The 21,134-nt window shown below is 41.0% G+C and overlaps 1 protein-coding gene across 1 annotated transcript; it reads left to right on the plus strand.

Moving 5' to 3' along the window:
• Nucleotides 1-724: 724 nt before the first annotated feature.
• Nucleotides 725-4,703, plus strand: irx1a (iroquois homeobox 1a). The gene is made up of 4 exons (XM_079562337.1): nt 725-1,323; nt 2,126-3,215; nt 3,328-3,400; nt 4,239-4,703. Exons 1-4 carry the CDS (start codon nt 1,081-1,083, stop codon nt 4,312-4,314), a joined length of 1,482 nt encoding a protein of 493 aa, XP_079418463.1. The 5' UTR covers nt 725-1,080; the 3' UTR covers nt 4,315-4,703.
• Nucleotides 4,704-21,134: the final 16,431 nt, after the last annotated feature.

Genomic DNA, 21,134 nt, shown 5'->3' on the forward strand with positions numbered 1-21,134 from the left:
ATATATATATATATATATATATATATATATATATATATATATATATATACACGCATTTACATATACATTTACATATACACATAATAATTGTTTCCCAGGTGGACTTTTTGTTGTAAGTATGTGTAAAGTTTAGGTAAAACAATATTATGTAAAGAACAGAACATACAAAATCAGCTTCACAAAAAACGTGCGCGGGAGGCGACAAAAAATGAAATGCGTGCACGTGTTTTTTTTAATCAGAATAAGTTGAAACTATTCATCTTTAACAACAGGTAATAAATCTTTAACAACAGGTAATAATTGTGGTACATGCTGACGCACTTTTCCTAAAATGATCAGTTTTCTTAGCGCACACTTAATAAACCGGTGCAAATGTAAGCGCCATGCTTTTAAATGCAATACGCTTTCGGTGAGCGAATAAATTATCTTGCACCAGCGCGTAAAAGCACTCACTCCGCTCACAGCCATTTTCTAATTACAAATGAAGTATGCGTAAAGTTAGTTCCTTCTCGTTGTTTGAGACGGGTTTTACTTCCCCCTGTGTCGGACAGCTGTAAAATCGTGTAGACAGGTTGTCATACAACAATCAAAGGCTTCGGTGAATGGACTCTAATGCTTGAACATTTAACATACAATAAGTCCAAACACGGGGGGAGAGAGAGGGAGGGAAGAAACGGAGAGAGAGAGAGGGAGAGAGACCTCAGCCAATGCGCGCGCGCTCTCTTCACATTATCCACATTGCTCCAAACAAGGAGGAGCTTGTGGGCTCAAGTAGGGGATGCCAATCAAAGCATCAACTTCAAATTGTATCTGAGAGATCAGCCTGGAGACCTCAGGGCCAGGCGCGTCAGTTGGAGCGCAATTGTTGATCAGATCACATCTAGCAGCGGACTTACGCACACAAAAACGAGAGAGGAAGCAGAGATTTAAGAGCGACTTGTTTTGACTGCATTCCACTGCATGTGTCTTCAGTGAACGTGCTGCATACGCTTCCCTTGTTTCCTTTTTCTTTCTTTTATCTCTAGCACACTTTACTTCACCACCGGACCAGAGAACTGTTCCAGAGCAAAGGCGGTGGAGATGTCTTTTCCGCAGCTCGGTTACCCGCAATACTTAAGTGCTTCCCAGGCTGTTTATGGGAGCGAACGACCGGGAGTTCTTACGCCCTCGTCCCGTGGAGGAAGCACTGAAATCGGGGGAAGTCCGTCTGCCACAGCAGCGGCTGTTACGTCGGTCCTGGGCATGTACGCCAGTCCATATGCTCACAATTACAGCGCTTTTTTGCCCTACACAAGCGCGGACCTGGCGCTTTTCTCACAAATGGTAAGAAGAGCTTTATTCTTCCTAATAGTTGTGTCTCTTATGTGCTGACAAAAACATTGGCTCTGTAAATTAGTGACTGCCGGGTTAACTTCACTTCAAAACCTTTACTCGGGGAATTTAGAGAATTTCTGGTTACGCGTTATGTCGATTTTTTAATTATTAGCCTGTTTACAGCCAGTGACTTTTTTATTATTGGCCTATTCAGTCATCGACAAAACAAAAGGGGGAAAAAAGACGTTGCTCAATCACTTGTGTGTCAGAATAGTGAACTTCAGTTACTGTTTTACCAGGGGTTCATTTAAATATGCACCAAATGCAAGTCAAAATTAAAACGTCCTCTGTGTGCGTGAGGCCTGCGTGAAATTGGTTGTCCAAAATAAATGACAAACACGAAGAGCTGCTGCTCATAAAACCAGCATGTTCCAGCCAGATGAATTGTTAGAGAAGTTTTCACGACAGTAAAATAAAAAGTTAGAGAAACACACGTACAACATGCCCATGAAAGTGAGAGTGTTGTGACAGCACACACAACAACCGACATTGATGAGGGGGGGAAAGTTATGCGAACACTGCCCATTGTACAAGACGTTCTTTGCATTTTCTCCTCATTTTCATCGGCTTCAAACGCTGTGTGTGAGTGCACTGTGCAGGAGCAGGTGCCATAGCTTGTCACGTCATGTGTGTCTAGTGTGTGTAACTAGTTAAAGCCTATTCACTGACAGCGAAAACTCAGTGGGTAGACAAGTTCTCTTAGACGACATGTGACAGTTTGTTTAATTGACATGATTTTCTACATTTAAAGGGGTCCCAGTATGATCTGAAAGACAGCCCCGGTGTCCATCCTGCCAGCTTCGCAGCCCACACTTCTCCGGCCTTTTACCCCTATGGGCAGTTCCAGTACGGGGACCCAGCCCGGCCCAAGAACGCCACGCGGGAGAGCACCAGTACACTGAAGGCCTGGCTCAACGAGCACAGGAAGAACCCCTATCCCACAAAAGGAGAGAAGATCATGCTGGCCATCATCACCAAAATGACCCTGACCCAGGTATCCACGTGGTTCGCCAACGCCAGGAGGAGACTCAAGAAGGAGAACAAGGTAACCTGGGGGAGCAGGAGCAAAGAGGACGAGGACGGCAACTTATTTGGAAGCGGCGACGAGGCAGAGAAAAACGACGACGAGGAGGAGATCGACCTGGAGAGCATAGACATAGACAAAATAGACGAAAACGACGGAGATCAGAGTAATGAGGACGACGACGACAAATCCACCGAGGGCAGCAGGGAGCTCCGGGAGCTCAGGGGCAGTAGCGCGGCCGCTGTGGAACTGGACACTTTGGACAAACGGCGGGCCTATGCTCTGCAGGCCCACGAGGCCTTTGACAAAAACAAGAGTCCCATTTTAGTTCACCCCGGAAGTAAGGACAGCCAGGACAACAACAACAACACACGTGTTCTTTCCCCGGACAGGCCTGGCAGCTTTTCTCTTCCCTCTAGCAATAAACCCAAAATCTGGTCCTTAGCAGAGACCGCCACGAGCCCAGACAATTCTTCTCAGAAACCCGCCTCCCCTTGCGCTCCCAGCGGGCCCACTCACCCATCAACACCCCACCATCAGCTCCAGACGCACCCGGCGTTTCTATCTAGCCACGGACTGTACACGTGTCAGATCAGCAAGTTCCACAACTGGACAAATGGCGCGTTTCTGGGTCAGAACTCCCTGCTAAATATGAGGTCGTTTCTGGGAGTAAATCACCACCATCATAACCATCACTTGACGGGCCAGCAGCAGCAGCAGCAGCCCACATCGGTGGTGGTGTCTCCGGTCACTGCCGCAGCAGCGCTCAGCAGCGACAGCAAGGGTCCGACAGAGAGCCACAGTCCCAAGCACATAGGTACGATACAGCTAACACAATCTTTGTCATGTCATAGCCTGATTTGACTAAACATGGCCTAGTGTTATTATCACCGGCATGATGCACTGACCGTGTTGCTTTCATTTTCTAGACCACGACCACGTTCTAAGATCCGATTCTCCTCCTGCACAACCACTGAAGTCTTTTCGTCCTCTTCATGACAGGTGAGACTAAGAAAAAACAAACCACGCTTGCATCTCAAATTAGAATGCATAATTAAAGCAGGGATAAACAAGCATAAACACACATATTTGAAGACAAAGAGGTAATCAGTAGCTTTAGTACAGAAAAGATTTGAAGGCCTTTTGTGGTAGCCTAGAATAAGACCGACGTGCAGCCAACGCCGTTTTGAGAAAACACGTGTGTTCATATTAGTGCACATTTGAATACGAACAAAAACATGAATAGCATAAAAAATAATGCGGTTAAAAAAAAAAAAAGAGAGAATTTGTTTGGCGGTGACAGGGGTCTTGACTCTCATCCCACTCCCCCCTTTAATTCGTCGCCTCTGGGGAGAATGTGGCTACTTATCAAGTCACCGAGTAAAACGCGCAGTGTCTGGGCTGTGTGCTTTTCCTAAAGACCCCTGGGAAAGCCGCCGCCCTGGGGAACGCTCTGGCCAAACAGGGAAACGGCTGCGATTCAAGCACAGGATTTATGAATGCACATGAAATACGAAAGAAAAAAAAGAGGCAAAAAAATAAATAAAATAAAAGCGAGGTGGTGGGGGGTACAAATATTGCGCAAGGCATTTTATTATTATTATTATTATTATTATTATTATTATTATTATTATTATTATTATTATTATTATTATTATTATTATTATTATTATTATTATTATTATTATTAGGCCTTGTATTCGGCTTCTATCGTTATTTTTACGATTGCAGTAGCCTGCCTGTGTGCTCCGCCAACCATTCGGGCATCTGATTGAGAGCCGCTGTCCAAACACCGCGGGTATTTAACAGTCTTTTGGTTCTTTTTTTCTTTCCCCCCCAGATCCTCTCTGCCTGCCAGCGCCAGGAGTCCAGCAGACAACACGCAACGTGTCCTCACGGCTCTGTCCTCCGCTTGACTCTGCTCAAACTAAAACAAAAAAGACACTATTCAAAAATAAACACATGAAAATAAAAAAAACGACAGACTTTTCTCCTCGATACAAAAAAAGGACAATGCGAAAGAACTTGAGTCGACGAAGAACAAATGGCATAATTTGGTAATATCCTGTGGATGGATTTTCCCCCTATTGTTGTGTAGCCTATAATCGCGCCCATGTTATTCTCCACTTGGCCAGACAGGCTGGAAAATTTTGGTAGGCTTTATACTTTATTATTATTATTATATATAATTATTATTTTGTCTCTATCTTGTGTTTTTTTTTCTCAATGTAAATATCAAGTGATTTAAATTTGTAAATAGGAAACCTTGAAGGAAATTGTCCAGATCGTATATTTTGCTTAATAAACTAAATGAAATTATAGAAACTATCATTATTATTATTATTGTTATTATTATTATTATGATTATTATTGATTAGTCCTCTGTGGGGCAGGGGCGGTCCTGCGTCTGGAAGCGCGCCTTAATTGTATTCCATTTCGAGCGAAGCAGCGTGGATGCATTGAGGTGCTAATAAGTGTCCAGATGGTTGCTGGTGACAGAAAATGGACAGGAGCAGCTGGGAAGGTCATTAAGTAATAATATGGGAACGCCCTGTCCAAACAAAATCAAATGGTTAAAATCTAATCTGTCAGAGAGGCAAGTCGATGCAAAGATGAATTATTAATATTTTTTGGTTAATAAGAACGGAAATCGGTCTGTGAGTAAAGAAAAGGGAGATGACACTATTTAGGGTCCTGCCTGCTCGGTGCTGATAGTGATCACTGGCCTATAAAAAAACAGCTTCCCCTTTCTTCCTCCAGACAACGACCAAAACTCAATATTGATTTAACACAAAGGCCTAATGGGTGGGTTTTGCGCTATATGGTGAAACTCCGCTGATTGTTTTGCTTATGTTATATACTTAATTGATATTTTTTCGCTGGGGTCGTCTTGAAAGGGACAGAGTAAAAACGTGAAAATAAAAGCCACAATTTCTCTTGAATCTGGCAGTAGGAAGCGCGGCTTGTTTTAGTGGAATAACGTTTGACTGGCCTGAACTTGTGGAGTGGCTGAGAGAGGGTTTGCAATATTACAGCGACCTCCATCGGCGAGAAAGCTCATAGGCTGCACTCCACCGGAAAGATTAATTGGGAAAAATAGCCTATACATCTGACTATTTGACCGTATTGTTTTTAGTATAGAGCTATAAAATACTTGCTTAGTGTTTTGTTTATAACGATATGGGTAGATATTTAAAAAAAAAGTTGGTTTGGTGAGGTGTTTGCTGCAAAGTCCAAGACCTATAAGACAGCTTACCTATTCTTAGCCTCGCTAGCTGCAACGTAACACACAAAACAATATTAAAAGTTGAGAAAAGTGAAGAAAAAAAATAAATAAATAAAAATAAGGGATGCGCATTTTACCTTACAAGCTAATTGCGTCTCACTCCCATACATTTTCCGCACGACGTAAATTGTTACTCACTGAGGAGGACGCAATTAAATAATAACTAGGTCTTTATATAGACTGTGCGTTTACAGCTCAAACACTATTAACCCTTTCAATAGCCTGAGCGTACGGCTCACGGCATCATAATGATGATTCCAACCTGTGCGTAAAAAGCTTTGTGCGCATTTTTAAATGACACTCTGCCTCCATTCTCGCGCCATTTGCACGCGACTTCCTTCCATTCAAGTCTGCTTTTGGGGGGCTAAAATTAAATAACCTCTCTCGGTGTCCCATTTATTCCTTTTGTACTGGAACAGCGTGGGGTTAGCGCCAAGGCGTTAGCTGCAGGCCATGATATTGTGTTCCCATAATATATACAAAATTATTCATTTAGTAAGAGGATGTACAGTGGACTGTCTAATGGGTAATGAGCACAGTTGAAGCTGATAATTAGGCTGTCATTTTGCTACCAGTTCTCGCTCGCTCGCTCGCGCTCTTGTGTGTGTGCACGCGCAATGCCCTGGGCCACAAGACTGGAGAGGATGAGAAAATAAAGAGCATGACACGGGAAGGAGAGCACAAATGATTTTAATAAAGCTAAGAGATAATACATAGAGGGAGGTAAGGTAATAATTAAATCAGATTTATTATTATTATTTTTTAACACAGCAGATCTAAATCAGCAATGGCTATTGTATTGCCGTTTATCTGGATAGACATGAGCAAAGCACTGGGGAATTCATTTGAACGTAATATTTAACATTCAGTAATTCAGTGTTTTCTGTTAAGCTTTTAGAGTAAAAGTTACAAGCACTAAAACTTCAAAGAAGCGTCACTATTGTGAGCTGTGGACTAGTAAAATCTTGACACATGCAAATCAGGCCTTATGCAAAGACAATACATTGTTGACCCCTAAACAATTTACCATTCTGTCACTTGCTATGGCCCCCCATAATGCCTGGGTCTTTTGTCCCAGAACAAGAAGCATGTCCCTGTGCGACTGAGACGTGTCACTGCTGCGGCTGTCCATTCATTTTAGTGCGGGAACTGTGTGTGTGAAGAATAAAGGGGATGTATAGAGGTGACTGCATGGGGAGGAAAGTTTATCACTGTCTTGTCTTTTTGGCAGGAGCAGCCTATTCTTACAACCTTCTCGACCCCTTGTAGTCCAGCAACACGGGCGCCTTTGCCTCTCCCTCTACCCCCTTCACCTTCCCACATCACTGTTGTCTCCGCTATATCTGCCCCGGCTAATCCATTTATCTAGCTTGGTGAGCGGCGCGCCACGGTCCAGCGTTGACACAAAAGCAACATCAACAACAAGTCACCATAGCCCTCTAGAGTAGGAGCGGGGCCCCCCGTCGCTGACTAGTTTGCCCCTTGTTTCATCCAGCACAATGCCAAGTGAATGTGACCAATGCTGTTGTGGCCACATGCTTTTATTCCAAGAAGACAGGGGGGAAAAAAAATGTTGAAGAGATTTGGGAAACAAATTTGAAATTGGAAGCACACCACAAGGCCATACACTGAAGCACAAATAGAAGCATCAACATCGATATTGCTGGAACTTGGTTTCAAGCAGTGACAACTCAACAACCCATGCAAACATCGACGAGCAAACCTGGCCACCGCTCATATATTGAGACTAAATCATCATTAGTCGCCTATCATGTTGGCCGGCTTCTCTTTCATTTGCCAGGCGACATTCTTGCATTTTGATCGGGTACGAAAGAGTGGATGAGTTAACAAAAGCCTGGAGCACAGCGAAAAGTTTTTTTTCTGTGTATCTTGTGTGAGTGAAGAACAAAGCAAAAATCCCTTTCACTTCTCTTGCAACGAGGACAATATGCTTATTTGGACCCCAGTCAAAGCACCCTGCCAAATATTGGGGCACTAATTAGCTGGCCTAATCTCGGAATATTATCGTCAAATCTGATGTATCCGAGTTGAAATGATCTATTTTAGGAGACCTGGGCGGAACATGGAAGTTCATTATTATCTTCTTGTTTGCTACATGTTTGTTGATCAAAGTTACTCCAGAGTGTCTGTTGTTGTTTAAAAGGGCATTGACAGCGTCCAATACATAGTTTCATTAATGACTGCGCGAACCAATTAAAGCCGCTCTGCCTGACTTCTCCGCAAGTATCTCAAACACAACTATATTTAGGGGGGGAAAAGCCTTGTGATTCTGCCCTCTCTTGTGCTGCACGGGGATACACTTTCTTCCCATGCGCAGTAAACACACCACAGGCACACGTCCTCGCTACAGTGTGCTGGGGGGGATCAGAAATATTTTTTGCTTAATTATCCTTCTGTATGGATCATGTTCTTCAGGAGGAACTGGTAATGATGGGGGTATTTATAGGCATTCATTCTACTCTCTGTAATTATGCACAGCTCAAAATTGGGGTTTTTACACTTGGCATGTGCTCGAAAACGTAAATTAGACAGACAGGACTGTTTGCCGGGATGCCTTTGAAGTCAATCCCCTCTACCAAACGTGTTTTGATGTAAAGTTTTATTTGGTGCTACTCGCATTGTTAGCAAAGAGTTTTCTGAGCCTTGGTTGGACAGTGTTTGTTTCAAATGAGTTTAGTTGTTGCACTGCTGTGTGGATTAAAATAGCGTTGAGGGTGGCTTATGAGCGGAGCCGACTTCTGATGCAACCCCAATTCTGAAAAACAAAACAAAAAATTTATTTCTCTCACAATGCATGTCTATAACATACACACCACGTAAAAAAAGTTGGAAGAATTTACTTGTGAATCTTTTCTCCACCTAAAATCTTTTGAGATGTGTTGCGGTCACCGAACGTTGAATGGCATGGAAAAAATGTGTAAGATCTATATGTTCAATCAGTACCGGTAAACTTTTTTCCTGATCGTTTTGCACGTAATAGTTTATCAAAAGTGAGATGTTTTTGTCCTCTGCCATAAGTCTGTTTTGGCTTGGGCAAACTCCAAAGGGCTGCACAAAGGCGAGCGTGGCCATCTGAAGTGTGACGCTGCAGCTGTGGCCCAAGCACAAGAATGTCTGCTGGGTTAGACTCACTTCCTTCTGGATTTTTTTATATTCAGCACATGTGTTGGGCAGAAAGTGACACTGACTGCAACAAGTTTTGCTCAAATTTAAAAACTGAAGAATATCTGCTGAGAGCCGGTAATTGAAGAGGTAATGTGAGATTTGTGACGTCAGCGTTTCGAGTAACATTAGACATGTGACACTAACAGGTCTGTTATTTGTACTTTGTGTTCCCGAACATTTGAAATTCCAGTGCGTCTTTGATCTGCGTGTCAACCTTTTAAAACCTATTAATAATGATTGTCTGAATTTGAGGACAAAATGACAACGATAATGCAAAACAGAAAGGGGAAAAAAAACAGTTTGATGTTGTGATCCTCCAAATGAGTTTCAATTTGCAATTGGGTCTCCAGAAAATCCTTAAAAACAATGCGGATCTGGACTGTGGACACAGAAAGATAAAAGACCCCCTCCGGGGGATCATACTATAAAAGCATTAAAAAATAAAATAACAAAAAAAAGAAAGATAAAAGACATGGTACAGGACGATTTCGAACAACTTCAATAGCGCTAATAATAAGTTACGTGCTATCTAGGCCTGTCACGATAACAAATTTGAAGTTCGATATATTGAGGCAGGAAAGTATCGCGATAAACGATATTATTGACTCTAACTATACTCGATATTGTCAAGTAAAAATGACAATAAACATGAAACATAATGGAAAAAATAGGGGGAATGCTAATAAATGTACACATGATAAATATCGAACCCAAAAAGGTATCGTTATTTATTAAACGATAAGTCGATATAGTAATTATCGTGACAGACCTGCTATCAAATATGAGATAAGAGAAAAGATAGCCTTCATACAAAATAATAATTTTCACAAAAAAGGGCAAAAACATGATAACTTTGGGGAAAGAGACTATAAAAATGTACACACATGGTGCAAGATAAGGAAGTCATAATGTATATCATCCAGCCATTATGGAACAATCCCTCCAGGTTAGCAAGCCTAACTCTCACTGTCGGTCATCAATAATTTCTGAAGAAACATAAGATGGTTTCCTGTCTCTGTCTCCCAGCCCATAGAAGACAATTACAATGTCAGAGGCTGTCACCTACTGCACTGTGGCCAGTACAGCCAATGCCCGGTCACTTGCCACAGCTCAGGCGAAAGAGGAGCAGAACAAGACTATAGTGTGTTCGGACTACGGTTTCACACGCACATCGGAGCGAACTGAGTCGGTCAACTGTCTGGATGGCTCATACACTGATACCTTTCCCCTCTGCTTGAACTATGGGCATTTTCTTCACACCTGCCATGTCTCTTGTACTGCAGGGGCTGGTAATGCAAGCCAAGCCACATGCCACAAACACTGGAGCTTCAACGGAAGCTCGATTTGTCAAATATTCACCAGGCGGCAGGGAAATGCAACACCAGCACAGGCTTCATTTGCATTTTATGTCAAGTCTTAAAAGTCACATCTTAAACTGTTCCTTGTTTGATAATCGTCTAGCAACAATGTTCAATTCTAAAACAAGATACAAGTATTAAAAAATAATAATGTATATGTTTTATACAGGACTTTTCAAGGTCAAAGGTCAAAGGTCTCTTAATAAACTTTCAACTAAAAACAAATAAAGTGCCTAATATTTACAACAGGCTTGCACTTATTTAACATTTCTCTGTAGATGTATATAGGAAACTGTAAATGCAAAGGCCATACAATTTTCTTACAATGCAGCAACACAACCTCCAAATTAGATTGCACCCACGGACACCACATTTTCTAGCTATTTTCTTACTTTTGAAGTATTTTTTCCGTACTTTATTTATTATTATTTATTCATTGAGTTGTAACTCCAAAACAAGGCTGGATTTGATTTTTCTTTCACAGTAAAAAATAGTGGCAAAATAAAATATCCCAAATCCCCGCTGAAAAATCTTTGAACTAATATGTAAACAACAGTTCAACCTGGCTCTTTACATTACTCAGATTTAGTCGCCCAGATATAGTCTTTTTTGGGTAATTTCCACACATAAAATGCCATATTTTCGTCACAAGAAAATATTTAATGAAAGAAGAAATTGCAACACATTATGCTTACATTACTCGCAAGAAAAGTTTCCAAGTGATTTTTCAAAATTAACACTATTTTCCCTGCAGTGCATCGCCTTAATCTGCCCTCCTCAACTCTCACACTCTCACACACTCTGTCACTTGCATATGACGATTATCGTAAGCAGTAGATAGACAAACGTGCGATCATGTTATGCACTGACAGTAAAAACAGAGCAGCAAAACAAACATGTAAAGCAGTCCTCTGTATTTATTTGACTGGGATATTACTTCACGTCACTGACATTTGTAGTAAAATGAAACCAAACTTGAACGTTGAAATGCTCTGAGATGTACTGCTTGGCTGAGATGGAACAAAAGTTTTGAAAGCATACAATATGCATGAGCCCTTATTGGGACCATGTGAATCACATGAACAAAGCATATTTTCATGGCAAATCCTGTCTACATCAAAGTTTAAAATACACATGCACATCTTGAGGAAATGCCATCAAGTTTTCTTTGTGATCTGTGGAGACACATCTGCGGCCAATACTGTGTGCCATGTGGTCAGCTCTGTGCCTCCTGCTTATCTCTGTAGCAGTCTGAAGGAGCACCAGTCCACTTACAGCTGGCTAAAGAGCACCTTGGCCAGTGCAGAGGTTTTCAATATTTAACATGTGTGGAGGCGTCTTTCTAATCAACAAAGAACAACATCTAAAGAGGAAGTCTTAGATATCTGTGTGTGCAAACTAATATCACACAAAGAACTTCTAATATCATGTAGCCCAGCTGAAAAAACTCTTGCGAAGACAGAAAGGCTGTGAGACATTTGTACAGTTATATAAATCTGGAAAGGCTCTAGTTTAATTTGTTTGGGAAGAGGGCGGACTTTTACTCTGACATTAGGATATTACATGCTGAATGGATCAATTGGATGGATTTTTTGTGACACTGAACATTCAAATCACGCGACAATCCAGCTTTGGAGCCTTCATTGCTATTTCCATTTAGGCTCCAAAGCAAAAAGTATAAAAATGAACCTCATATCTTAGCCTTATGATGAACACTCCAGACCAGTAGGTGGCAGTGTGGAGATGTAATGTCAAGTGCAGTGCAAAATTAGTTTCTCAATCCTCATTTGGGTCAGTGACTCGACTGCCATCTTAGTATTGTGTGGCAGGTTGCACCATAAAAATCGCAAACACGCCATTAGTTATCTGAGCCAGTTCGTACAAATGCACAATAACTGTTTACAAAAGGCTTCATGAGCCTGTTTAAATTGAGCATTCTCTCCCCACATGAATGGTGAAGCCAGGCCCAAGGTATTGGATGTCTGTTTCATGGCATTTATAGTTTCTGAGGTTATTATTAGATGATGTTTAGTGGCCATTGGATGTGATTTACTATGTTTAAACGCACATTTTCTAACATGAATGAATTCATGATATTTACTTTTTACTTTGGCATCACCTACATGAGGTCAATAGTTGAAAACACCCACACTGTTATTTGCATTGTTCGATGGATAAATGCTAATACCTAAAGGAAAAATACAACAAACTACAGAAGTTTAGCATTTTTAGTTGTATAATGCGTTAAATGGTCAAATCTACCAAGCCTCAGACTGGAGTTTTTTATGTATTGCACTGAAATTTAGAGCTGTTCTTCTTTCACCTAGTCTAATATGGCGTCGTCCAGTCACGTGGTTCATGGCGTTGCTGCGTCTAACTCACTTTAAAACAATGCCTACTTTCTAGCTTACTAGACTACTTAAACTTTCTACTTAAAGCCACGCTGCAAGTATTCAAGGTTGCATTACCACATAGCATCACTAGATGCGCCACCTTTGAAACAAGCTAACTTTGTCTCGCAGAAGCAGAGACAAACTCCACAACTCCACACACCCCTCACCTGCCCTCGCACCACCATGTCAACACAAACACGTGCAGGTATCGCAAATGTTTGAAGCAGCAGATGCAGCAACAGTTAGCAGCACAATCAGAGTTTAGCATCTACAGTTTACAAAAGATTGTGAACTGACATCTGACCGAAATGTTCTGATGCAGCTGAAATCCTTAAAAAAACGTTAAATCCTCTGCACTGAAAATTTTGTTCTAAATGGAACATTAAAGGGACTGTATGGAGTTAAAATTATGAATTTTCCTCCCCCTACATGTTCCAGCCATGTCCTAATGTGTAGAATGAGCCCAGACCTGTTCACCACAACTGCCTCTAAAATCCTGCATTGTCACTCAAAAAGTTGTTAATTCGGGTCCGAAGTGCCATTATGCACGAGCTTAATATAGAAGCTGCAGTTACACGTAAGACCTGAAGTGGCAGTAGTGAGTATAGAAATGACCAACTTCTATATAGTCCCTTTAATGTTCTAAATGCCCTCCAAATAACACACACAGACTTACATGAAAGTTTCAGTTTAGCAGATAAATATAAGTCACAACCTTATTTGCTACATATCTTATTTATTCTGCTGATAAATTATATTTCCCTTGTTTCTTTGAACGCATCACAAGGGCAGGGTGTGGAGGAGAAGTGAGGGCCGTGGGTGAGATGGGAAAGTATAGAGTAATATTTGACCAGTACTTTTGCTCTAGTTATGTACCGGTAATCCCCACCGCTGCTCAACAGTACCAAATACTTCTTTTTTGCAGTTTTGTATATTGATTAACCTTCTTTCTCTCTTTTTTTTTCTTCAAAGCTCAAACCTGCAGAAGACACATGAATGTACCTTCAAAAAAGAGCAATCGCGTGGCAAAGAGGGTCAGAAGTTGTGCCAAATATCCCGGTCTTTATCCCACTGTGCCTTGGCCTATAGCTGCTCTGCGCGTCACTGGCTTCTTCAGAGTGCACTCAAGAACGGAAGGAGAGATGGATGAGTAGATAGCTGGGATGAAGACAGGATGTGCGCTGGCTTTATCTGGTCTTTGAGTCAGGTCTGGCCCTCAGTTACCCTCCTGCCTTACCGATGCTCCACCTCCCCTCTCATCTCTCCTGCTTTTCCTTGCCGACCGCTCTCGCTGCGTAAATCTTTATGAACTCCCGGGCCTGTCAGGTTCCTTAAAAAGCGTCCGGTGTAACAGCTGTGTGTATGGCCGTGCTGTGGATAAAGCTCTTGGAAGTGGCGGGGCTTACATCATAGGGTGAGTCCTTATGAGGGGAGCTCCTGTGTGGCGAGCCGCTGCTGGGGCTGTTAATTGGTGCGCTCTGAAGTGGAGAATATGTGCCCTGTATAATCCACTCTCAGGCTGGAGCGGCGGGGGAGAGCAAACGTTTATACAACAGCACTCAGGATCTGCTGCCAGCGTCCAACTACAGCAGCTATGCAAAACGTAAAAAAAATAATAATAACAACATTAATTATAACAGAAAGTCTCTTCATATTATCGGCAAATGCAATGTTTTTGTCGCAACATTCTAAAAAAGGTGCTATACTAAAAATGAAGCAAATGTTTTCTATGTGTTTCTATTAGTGTTAATCGTGATGACACCAGCGCACTATAATTATATTCCAATCGATCCATATCTGTTACTGATAATATCGATACATCAGTCTCATAACAATTTCTTTTCCTTGCATGCTTTATTTATTTGGTTCTAATTTATAAAAGCCATATCCAAATGTTACAAACTCTTGCTGTTTAAAGGAACAGGCCACCGTTTTTCCATACTGAGGAATGTTCTTACCCGAGCTTAGACGAGTTGATGTGTACCTGTCTGGTCTTTGTGCGTGCCCGTGGAAGAGCTTGGTCACTTCTTATTTCACCACGTTTGGAGCTATAGGAATATACTGGGAGAGGCCAAATGCTAATAACATCTTTGGTCGTTTTGCGTGACTGAGGGCACGCACAAAGACCAGACAAGTACGCATCAACTCGTCTAAACTCAGGTAAGAAAATATCTCAGTATGGAAAAAAGGTGGCCTGTTCCTTTAACCTCTTACCCCCCGAATTAACCGAGCCCATTTTCTCCAGTTAGGCTTTACCCAAATCTAAAAGCTTCTCGGTGCTTATAGGCCGGTGTAACACCTCATTTGAAAGCTAAGACCTTCAAAATTGATTGAGACTTTTTTCTCGTGTTGTCGCCACATTTCTGTGTTTTTGCTACGTTTTCATTGCTTTTTTGTGGCTCTTTCATCACTTTTTAGTTGCGTGTTTGCCACTTATTGTTGCTTTTCAGGCACGTTTTTGTCACTTCACTTTTTTTTCAAGAAACTTTTAGATTTGGGTAATGCCAAACTGGAGAAAAAAATCGGTTCCAGTGGGGTTTAAGAGGTTAATGCCCATGGAGCATCAGAAAAGAAAGACTGCAGAACTCTTTTTGAGCCCACATTAAATAGATGCTTACCAGTTATAGCTTTTTCGGGGTTGTATTTTAGTCAGATTCCTAGTCTTGAGTGTGCTCTGATGTTGTTTGTTTCTTCAGTCTTTCTTGGTTTCCTACAAATGCTTCCTGTTTTCCAAGGTAAACACATCTATGGTTTACTTTAGTACTAAAAACGTTTCCAGTTGTATTGCCATATAGGAATATGACAAATCACATCTGTTTTCATGCGGTTCTACTCCCATGCCATAGATTAACACATGGGTTACATTGTTTAAATAATAATGAACGTTACCAGATAAATTGTGGCACTTGCAAAGCCTCAAAGGACCACAAGCTTTACGTTAAGCGGCTTAGCCCTGACCACCAAGGGAAGAAAACAAACACACCAGGGATGCCATTTCCTCCTCAGCTGCGTTGTCTCTACTGTTTGTGTATATAGGCCTGTTAACTGGTACCGCTTAAACTAATAGTGATTTTAACATGGAAGACAATGTATTGGGTGAATAATAACCAACCTAATCGAATCAAAACGTCAGCCCTGTATCCATTAATTAACAAGCTGTAAAATACAATACAAGTTGTGGGAATAAATACGAACAATGGAAACCTGTTTGCCATTTGTTTTACATTGATACAAATAAGAAATGTGCTGTGTCACTATTCATTTCAGTCCACATTTTCAACGGCATTCTTTTTGAGTCAGGGCAAATTTAGCACTGAATTGTATAGTCTGTAGCTTATTATCTCAACAGATGGCTTTGGTCACATGCCATTATGAGTAAAATAGCAGAGAAGCTACATGTTATAATCACTTACAGCAGGGAGACAATTTAAGAGACAATGGCAGGAAGAGCGTATGAGCCACAGACCCAGATCATGAACCTATGCACTCAGCAGAATTCACTCATATATGACAAATTGATTTACTCAAGCGACATCCCATTCCAGTCCTTGCTACACATGATGTTCACTTGAAAGCCCTGCTGAAAGTCTGCCCTCAGCAAATACCAGTGCGCGACACACATGACTAGAGACAGCTGAAGGAGGTTAGAAATTGTCAAATTAAAATATAACACTGAACAGATTAACTTTGAGTTGGAGGAGAGGACACAGAGCACATGATGTGACCATATGAGCTGCAGCCTAACCACATCCTAAAAACAAAGACAAACATACAGCAGTGGTCCCAGTGTGCCTTCCATGGACAACCGTGAATCAGTGTAAACATTAGTTTACCAGGATGGGGAGGCTTCCTTGGGGCCACTGGTCTTCACCAAATAGAACTAATGCTGGTGCGAGAAAAACGCCAACGACTGTTTGGATCCTTGAGTGAAGTTTGTTGGAAGCCTAATGAGATCTGGCAGGGGGACTAAACCGATGAAAACCTTTGGCTAATTCAGGTGCATTGTCCCACTTAAAACTAAATAAATTAATACAATATAAAATGTCAAAGTGACATCATTTTTAAAACTTTTTCATTCCAACAAAAAATATTTCTTAAAGGGGCATTATGCAACTTTTAATGCGTAAATAAAAACTTAATATATCTGCGTAATTGACCTTTTTTTGACCTAATGCATAGGTGGTTATCATTGCGCCTTTACTTTCCATCTCAGAGGCCTCTACATTGCTCAAGGAGCAATTGTTTGGTAGGTTTTCTGGTGGGAGGGCCCGTCTGTAGTGAAAACACACAAATAACAATTGATCCTGGATAATACAGGCCACGGTGATGGAAAATATAAGTGAAATAAAAGCTGCTGCATCACTGAAAGGTCAAATGCACACAAATAGAAAAAAAATATATTCCACATAAAAAGTTGCATAATGCGCCTTTAAATGTAAACATAATAAATAGATAACACTACGATAAGTGGCAAAAAAGAAATGTCACATTGAAGTATCCTTGAACATGCACATAGCAGCAGAAGTTTGAAAAACTTTTTGTACTGTAATCATTTTAGTACACATTCATAATTATTCACTTACATGCAAGTTGGTCCTTTTATGCTCACTACTACCACCTCAGGTCTTTCGCATAACTGCAGTCTCTATGTTAAGCTCGTGCATGACGGCACTTCGGACCCGAAGTAACACCTTTTTGAGTGCAGGATTTTGGAGGCAGTTGAGGTGAACAGGTCTGGGCTCATTCTACACATTAGGACATGGCTGGAACATGTAGGGGAGGAAAATACTTAGTTTTAACATGTTTAAACTCTGTACAGTCCCTTTTATATAATATAAATTACTTGTACACAATAAACTTGTATCAATTTTAAAATGTTACTTTTCTTAAACATAACCAATCCCAAAAAGCGCTCTGTATTTGATGAAACGCCCAAACTCTTGACTGGCCACCATGATCATATCTCTTCTCTTTGTTATTGCCGCCCACAGGTTGGCCACACAGTCCCGATGGCTAATTACTTACTGAATGTGACACCAAACAAATGCCGGTGTTCTGAGTTTACCTTAACCAGGCGGCTGCGTCTCTGGTGTTCCTCAAATGAAAGATTGCATATGTCACGCGGAGTGCTTCTCCCTTTGTGCTCTGTTTTTATCCCTCGAGGACTATTTTGGTCCGTTTGAAGTCTCATTTATTTTACCTGCATATAAGCTTCACAATTGATTTGGCTTTCCGGAGAAACAGACACAATTTTTGGAGGCAATTTTCACCTCAGCTCAGCGTTTAAAGACACATAACATTTTGACATTATTACCATTTCCAAACTTGCCTAAAGGAATACAAGAGGAAAGCAAATGTAAACACAGTCGACATCTGAAAGACGATATTTGATTAAAACTTTCACATCCTTCTTGGGATTGCTTCAAAATGGAAACCTGACGCTTGTTTAGTTTTGCATCCAGTGGGATTAGTAACACTTGGCTTCTATCTGCTTAATGTTGAGCTGGCAAAATGTTCACAGCTGCTAAGCGCCTCAAAAGAGTGTCTAGAAAAATAGGATATATACATTGCAATTGGATACTGTTCTCCATTAAACAGTGCAGGAATAACACTATGCCACCTGGCTAATACAGACTGACACCTGCAACACAGAATACTGTCTAATGCATACACTGAAAGGAACATTTGGCAAAATATATCTATCCATATATCTATTAAATGGCCTCCCCAACCACCACTAGTCACAATAACACCTTCAGAATCCTTGTGTTAAGTGGGAGGAACTACTACTGGTCTCTCTAAAGTAGAATCACATGTTTGTTTGTTTTCATCTCCACTGATGATGGTGCGATCGTAGGAAAGACCACGACCAAGAGAACAGCGTGATTAAATTGTCTAATTTCAGCAAGGACTAATATTTGAATAATATAACAATTTAATTAGATTACACCCCGCGTGACACTGAACACAATCTCTTGGTTATTATTGCAATTCTCATTCACACAATCAAGAAGTGAAGATTTATTGTGGTAGGAAAAATATGCACAGCGAGCCGGATCAAGTTTAATGCTAGAATTTGTCATATATATTTCTGAAAATAAGACAACTTGTTCTTAGACCATGTTAAGTCACCTTCAGGGAGGGAATTAATATCATAAAGTATTTGAGAATGTCAACAAGTAAAGATTTGGGCCGACTGGAATAGCAATCTATCCAAACAATGAGAACATTGTTATTTTGGTAAAGCTGTTGACACAAGTCAGTGAGCAGTGTATTATATGGCAGACAGCTGTTTCGACATGAAGTCAAGAGCAAAGACAGATGAGAGAAATAAAGAGAGATATGATAATAATATAACATTAACTAGCGTCCAATGTACAACAGCTCACTCTGACTTCACAGATTGTGGATTAATAAACTGTATATGCATTAGCCATGTAAGGTGATGGAGTAAGTCTTAAATAATGGGTTAAAATCTAATAAATCAATAATGCAATACTCCTTAGCAGAGTGGTTAGTACTGAGTTACTTAGCACAAGTTAATGAACTCAGCATGTTCATTAAGGCCAACCAACTTCTGAAATAGACTGAAAGGCTATTTTAGTAGTAAGAGAAAAAAATTAACACATTTATGATTTTTGAAAACTTTTTGCTATATAAAATTTTATAGCAAAATGTAAATTACGAGTAAATATTTGTAAATGAATAAATGTATGCTAAGAAAGACCATTGATACCTAAACATGCTCCATTTCACAGTGATTGGAAATGGAGGAGATGTCTTTTGCAAATCACTAACTAAAGGACGGAAACAGGGCAGAGGAAGTGGGAGAAAACAATGACATTTGTAAGAAAGGGGGGTTTGTGAGACATGTGACATTGCACAGTGCACCCACACCAACGGTGGCTTTGTTCGGTTTTATTCACAAAACAATGAGCAGAAACACAAGCAAAGAAAGGACAGCGAAGTAGAACAAGAAGGGCAGAAAGTGTCCTCCTCTCAGCTGCCAGAGCTGAACACGCTCACGGCAGCGGCGCGATGGTGGCATTCAGGAACATTCACACCAGCATGCCACTCTGAATCTCTGTGGCCATTCCCTGAGCTGGAGGCCACGGGACAGGGAGCTTGTGCTGCTGAGAGCCCGGGTGAACAACACACACACACTCACACACGCACACACAGGCAGAGAAAAGACTGCCTGGTTTCCCACAGGGCAGAGCTGAAAGCTACACCATGTTCAGCTGGTATAACATGATGAAAGTGAACTGGAACACATTGTGCTGGACTGCCACTGAAGGGACATCGCCTCGCCGCTGATCTGTTTTGAGCATGAAGCAGCGCCGCTTTTTGTCTGTAAACCCCCGAATGTCAACTGAAGTTGTTGGAAATGCTGCTGCCATGTTGCCATCAATCGATTAAAGGGACTTAAAGTTGTGAAGCAGCTGTCGGGTTGAGAGGGATTTCTGTAAGGCTGGCCTTAGCAGGTGCCACTGTGAATGTGTCGGGCTAGATGACTGATCATGACCATGTTTGGTGCAACCTAATCATTAAAAAAAAGGACTAACCTGGTCAAAGCCAGATTTATATGATAGTGTAAACATTAGCACAGTAATGTAAATCTGGAAATACAGCTGCTATGAAGACCTCGACCTCAAGCCGCAACAAAAGTAAAAGTGATTACATATTTAGTTTTTATTATTGTTAAAATCTATTGCTTGTTATATATGTGTATACTGTATATAAAAAATATATATTTTCAGACGCAGTGCCAGCCGCAGTATTTTCAAGAGCATTTAGAAAGATTTGAGAAGCCTGTGTTTGCAGCACATAAGTTCCTCAGATGGAGGCACTTTGTGTCGGCCATGTTTGGAGCAGGATCCTGCATGTTAGGGTCAAAGGCGACCTCTTGACTCAGGGAGTTTATACATGTTAATGAGGACTGCACTATAACCCCTTTTGGTAAGTGTTCTCCCACATACTCACTACAATGGTGTCCTATATTTCTTTGAGACTTCTAAAAACCTTCATGAATATTTCATATTAAGATTTACTGATTGGGAAACAAAGCCTTGTCTACGTTATTATTTTTGTAACCGTCATGAGGTAAGATTCATCAACTTTTTTAGTTATTTTAACTTGTACAAGTGCTTTGTCATTTAAAAAAGTGCAAACTTGCTCTAAAAAAAACACTGATTTATACTTGGAAGAAAAGGCCACAATGCCTTGAAAAAGTTAGGGCTTTGAAAGCTCACTTTCTCAGCCAAACTTCTTATACATATTTGCAAGAAAATCAAAGCCTCTTTGTGGGGTTGGCCCTAATCCTTTCTCCGGCACATAAAGGATGTACCTTTAAACTGGCTTTCATTGCACTGACAACCATGCAAATTGGTGAGAGGTAGGATGCCATCTCATTGACATTGTTTGTTAGAATAACATAGAGAGGGGGAAAGGTCCCGTCTGAGGCATTCCACTGCAGCCCTGCCCTCTGATGAATTGTCACAAGCTTGTTACTT

This window comes from Gobius niger, assembly GCF_951799975.1.
Source record: "Gobius niger genome assembly, chromosome: 8".
NCBI classification, from domain to species: domain Eukaryota; kingdom Metazoa; phylum Chordata; class Actinopteri; order Gobiiformes; family Gobiidae; genus Gobius; species Gobius niger.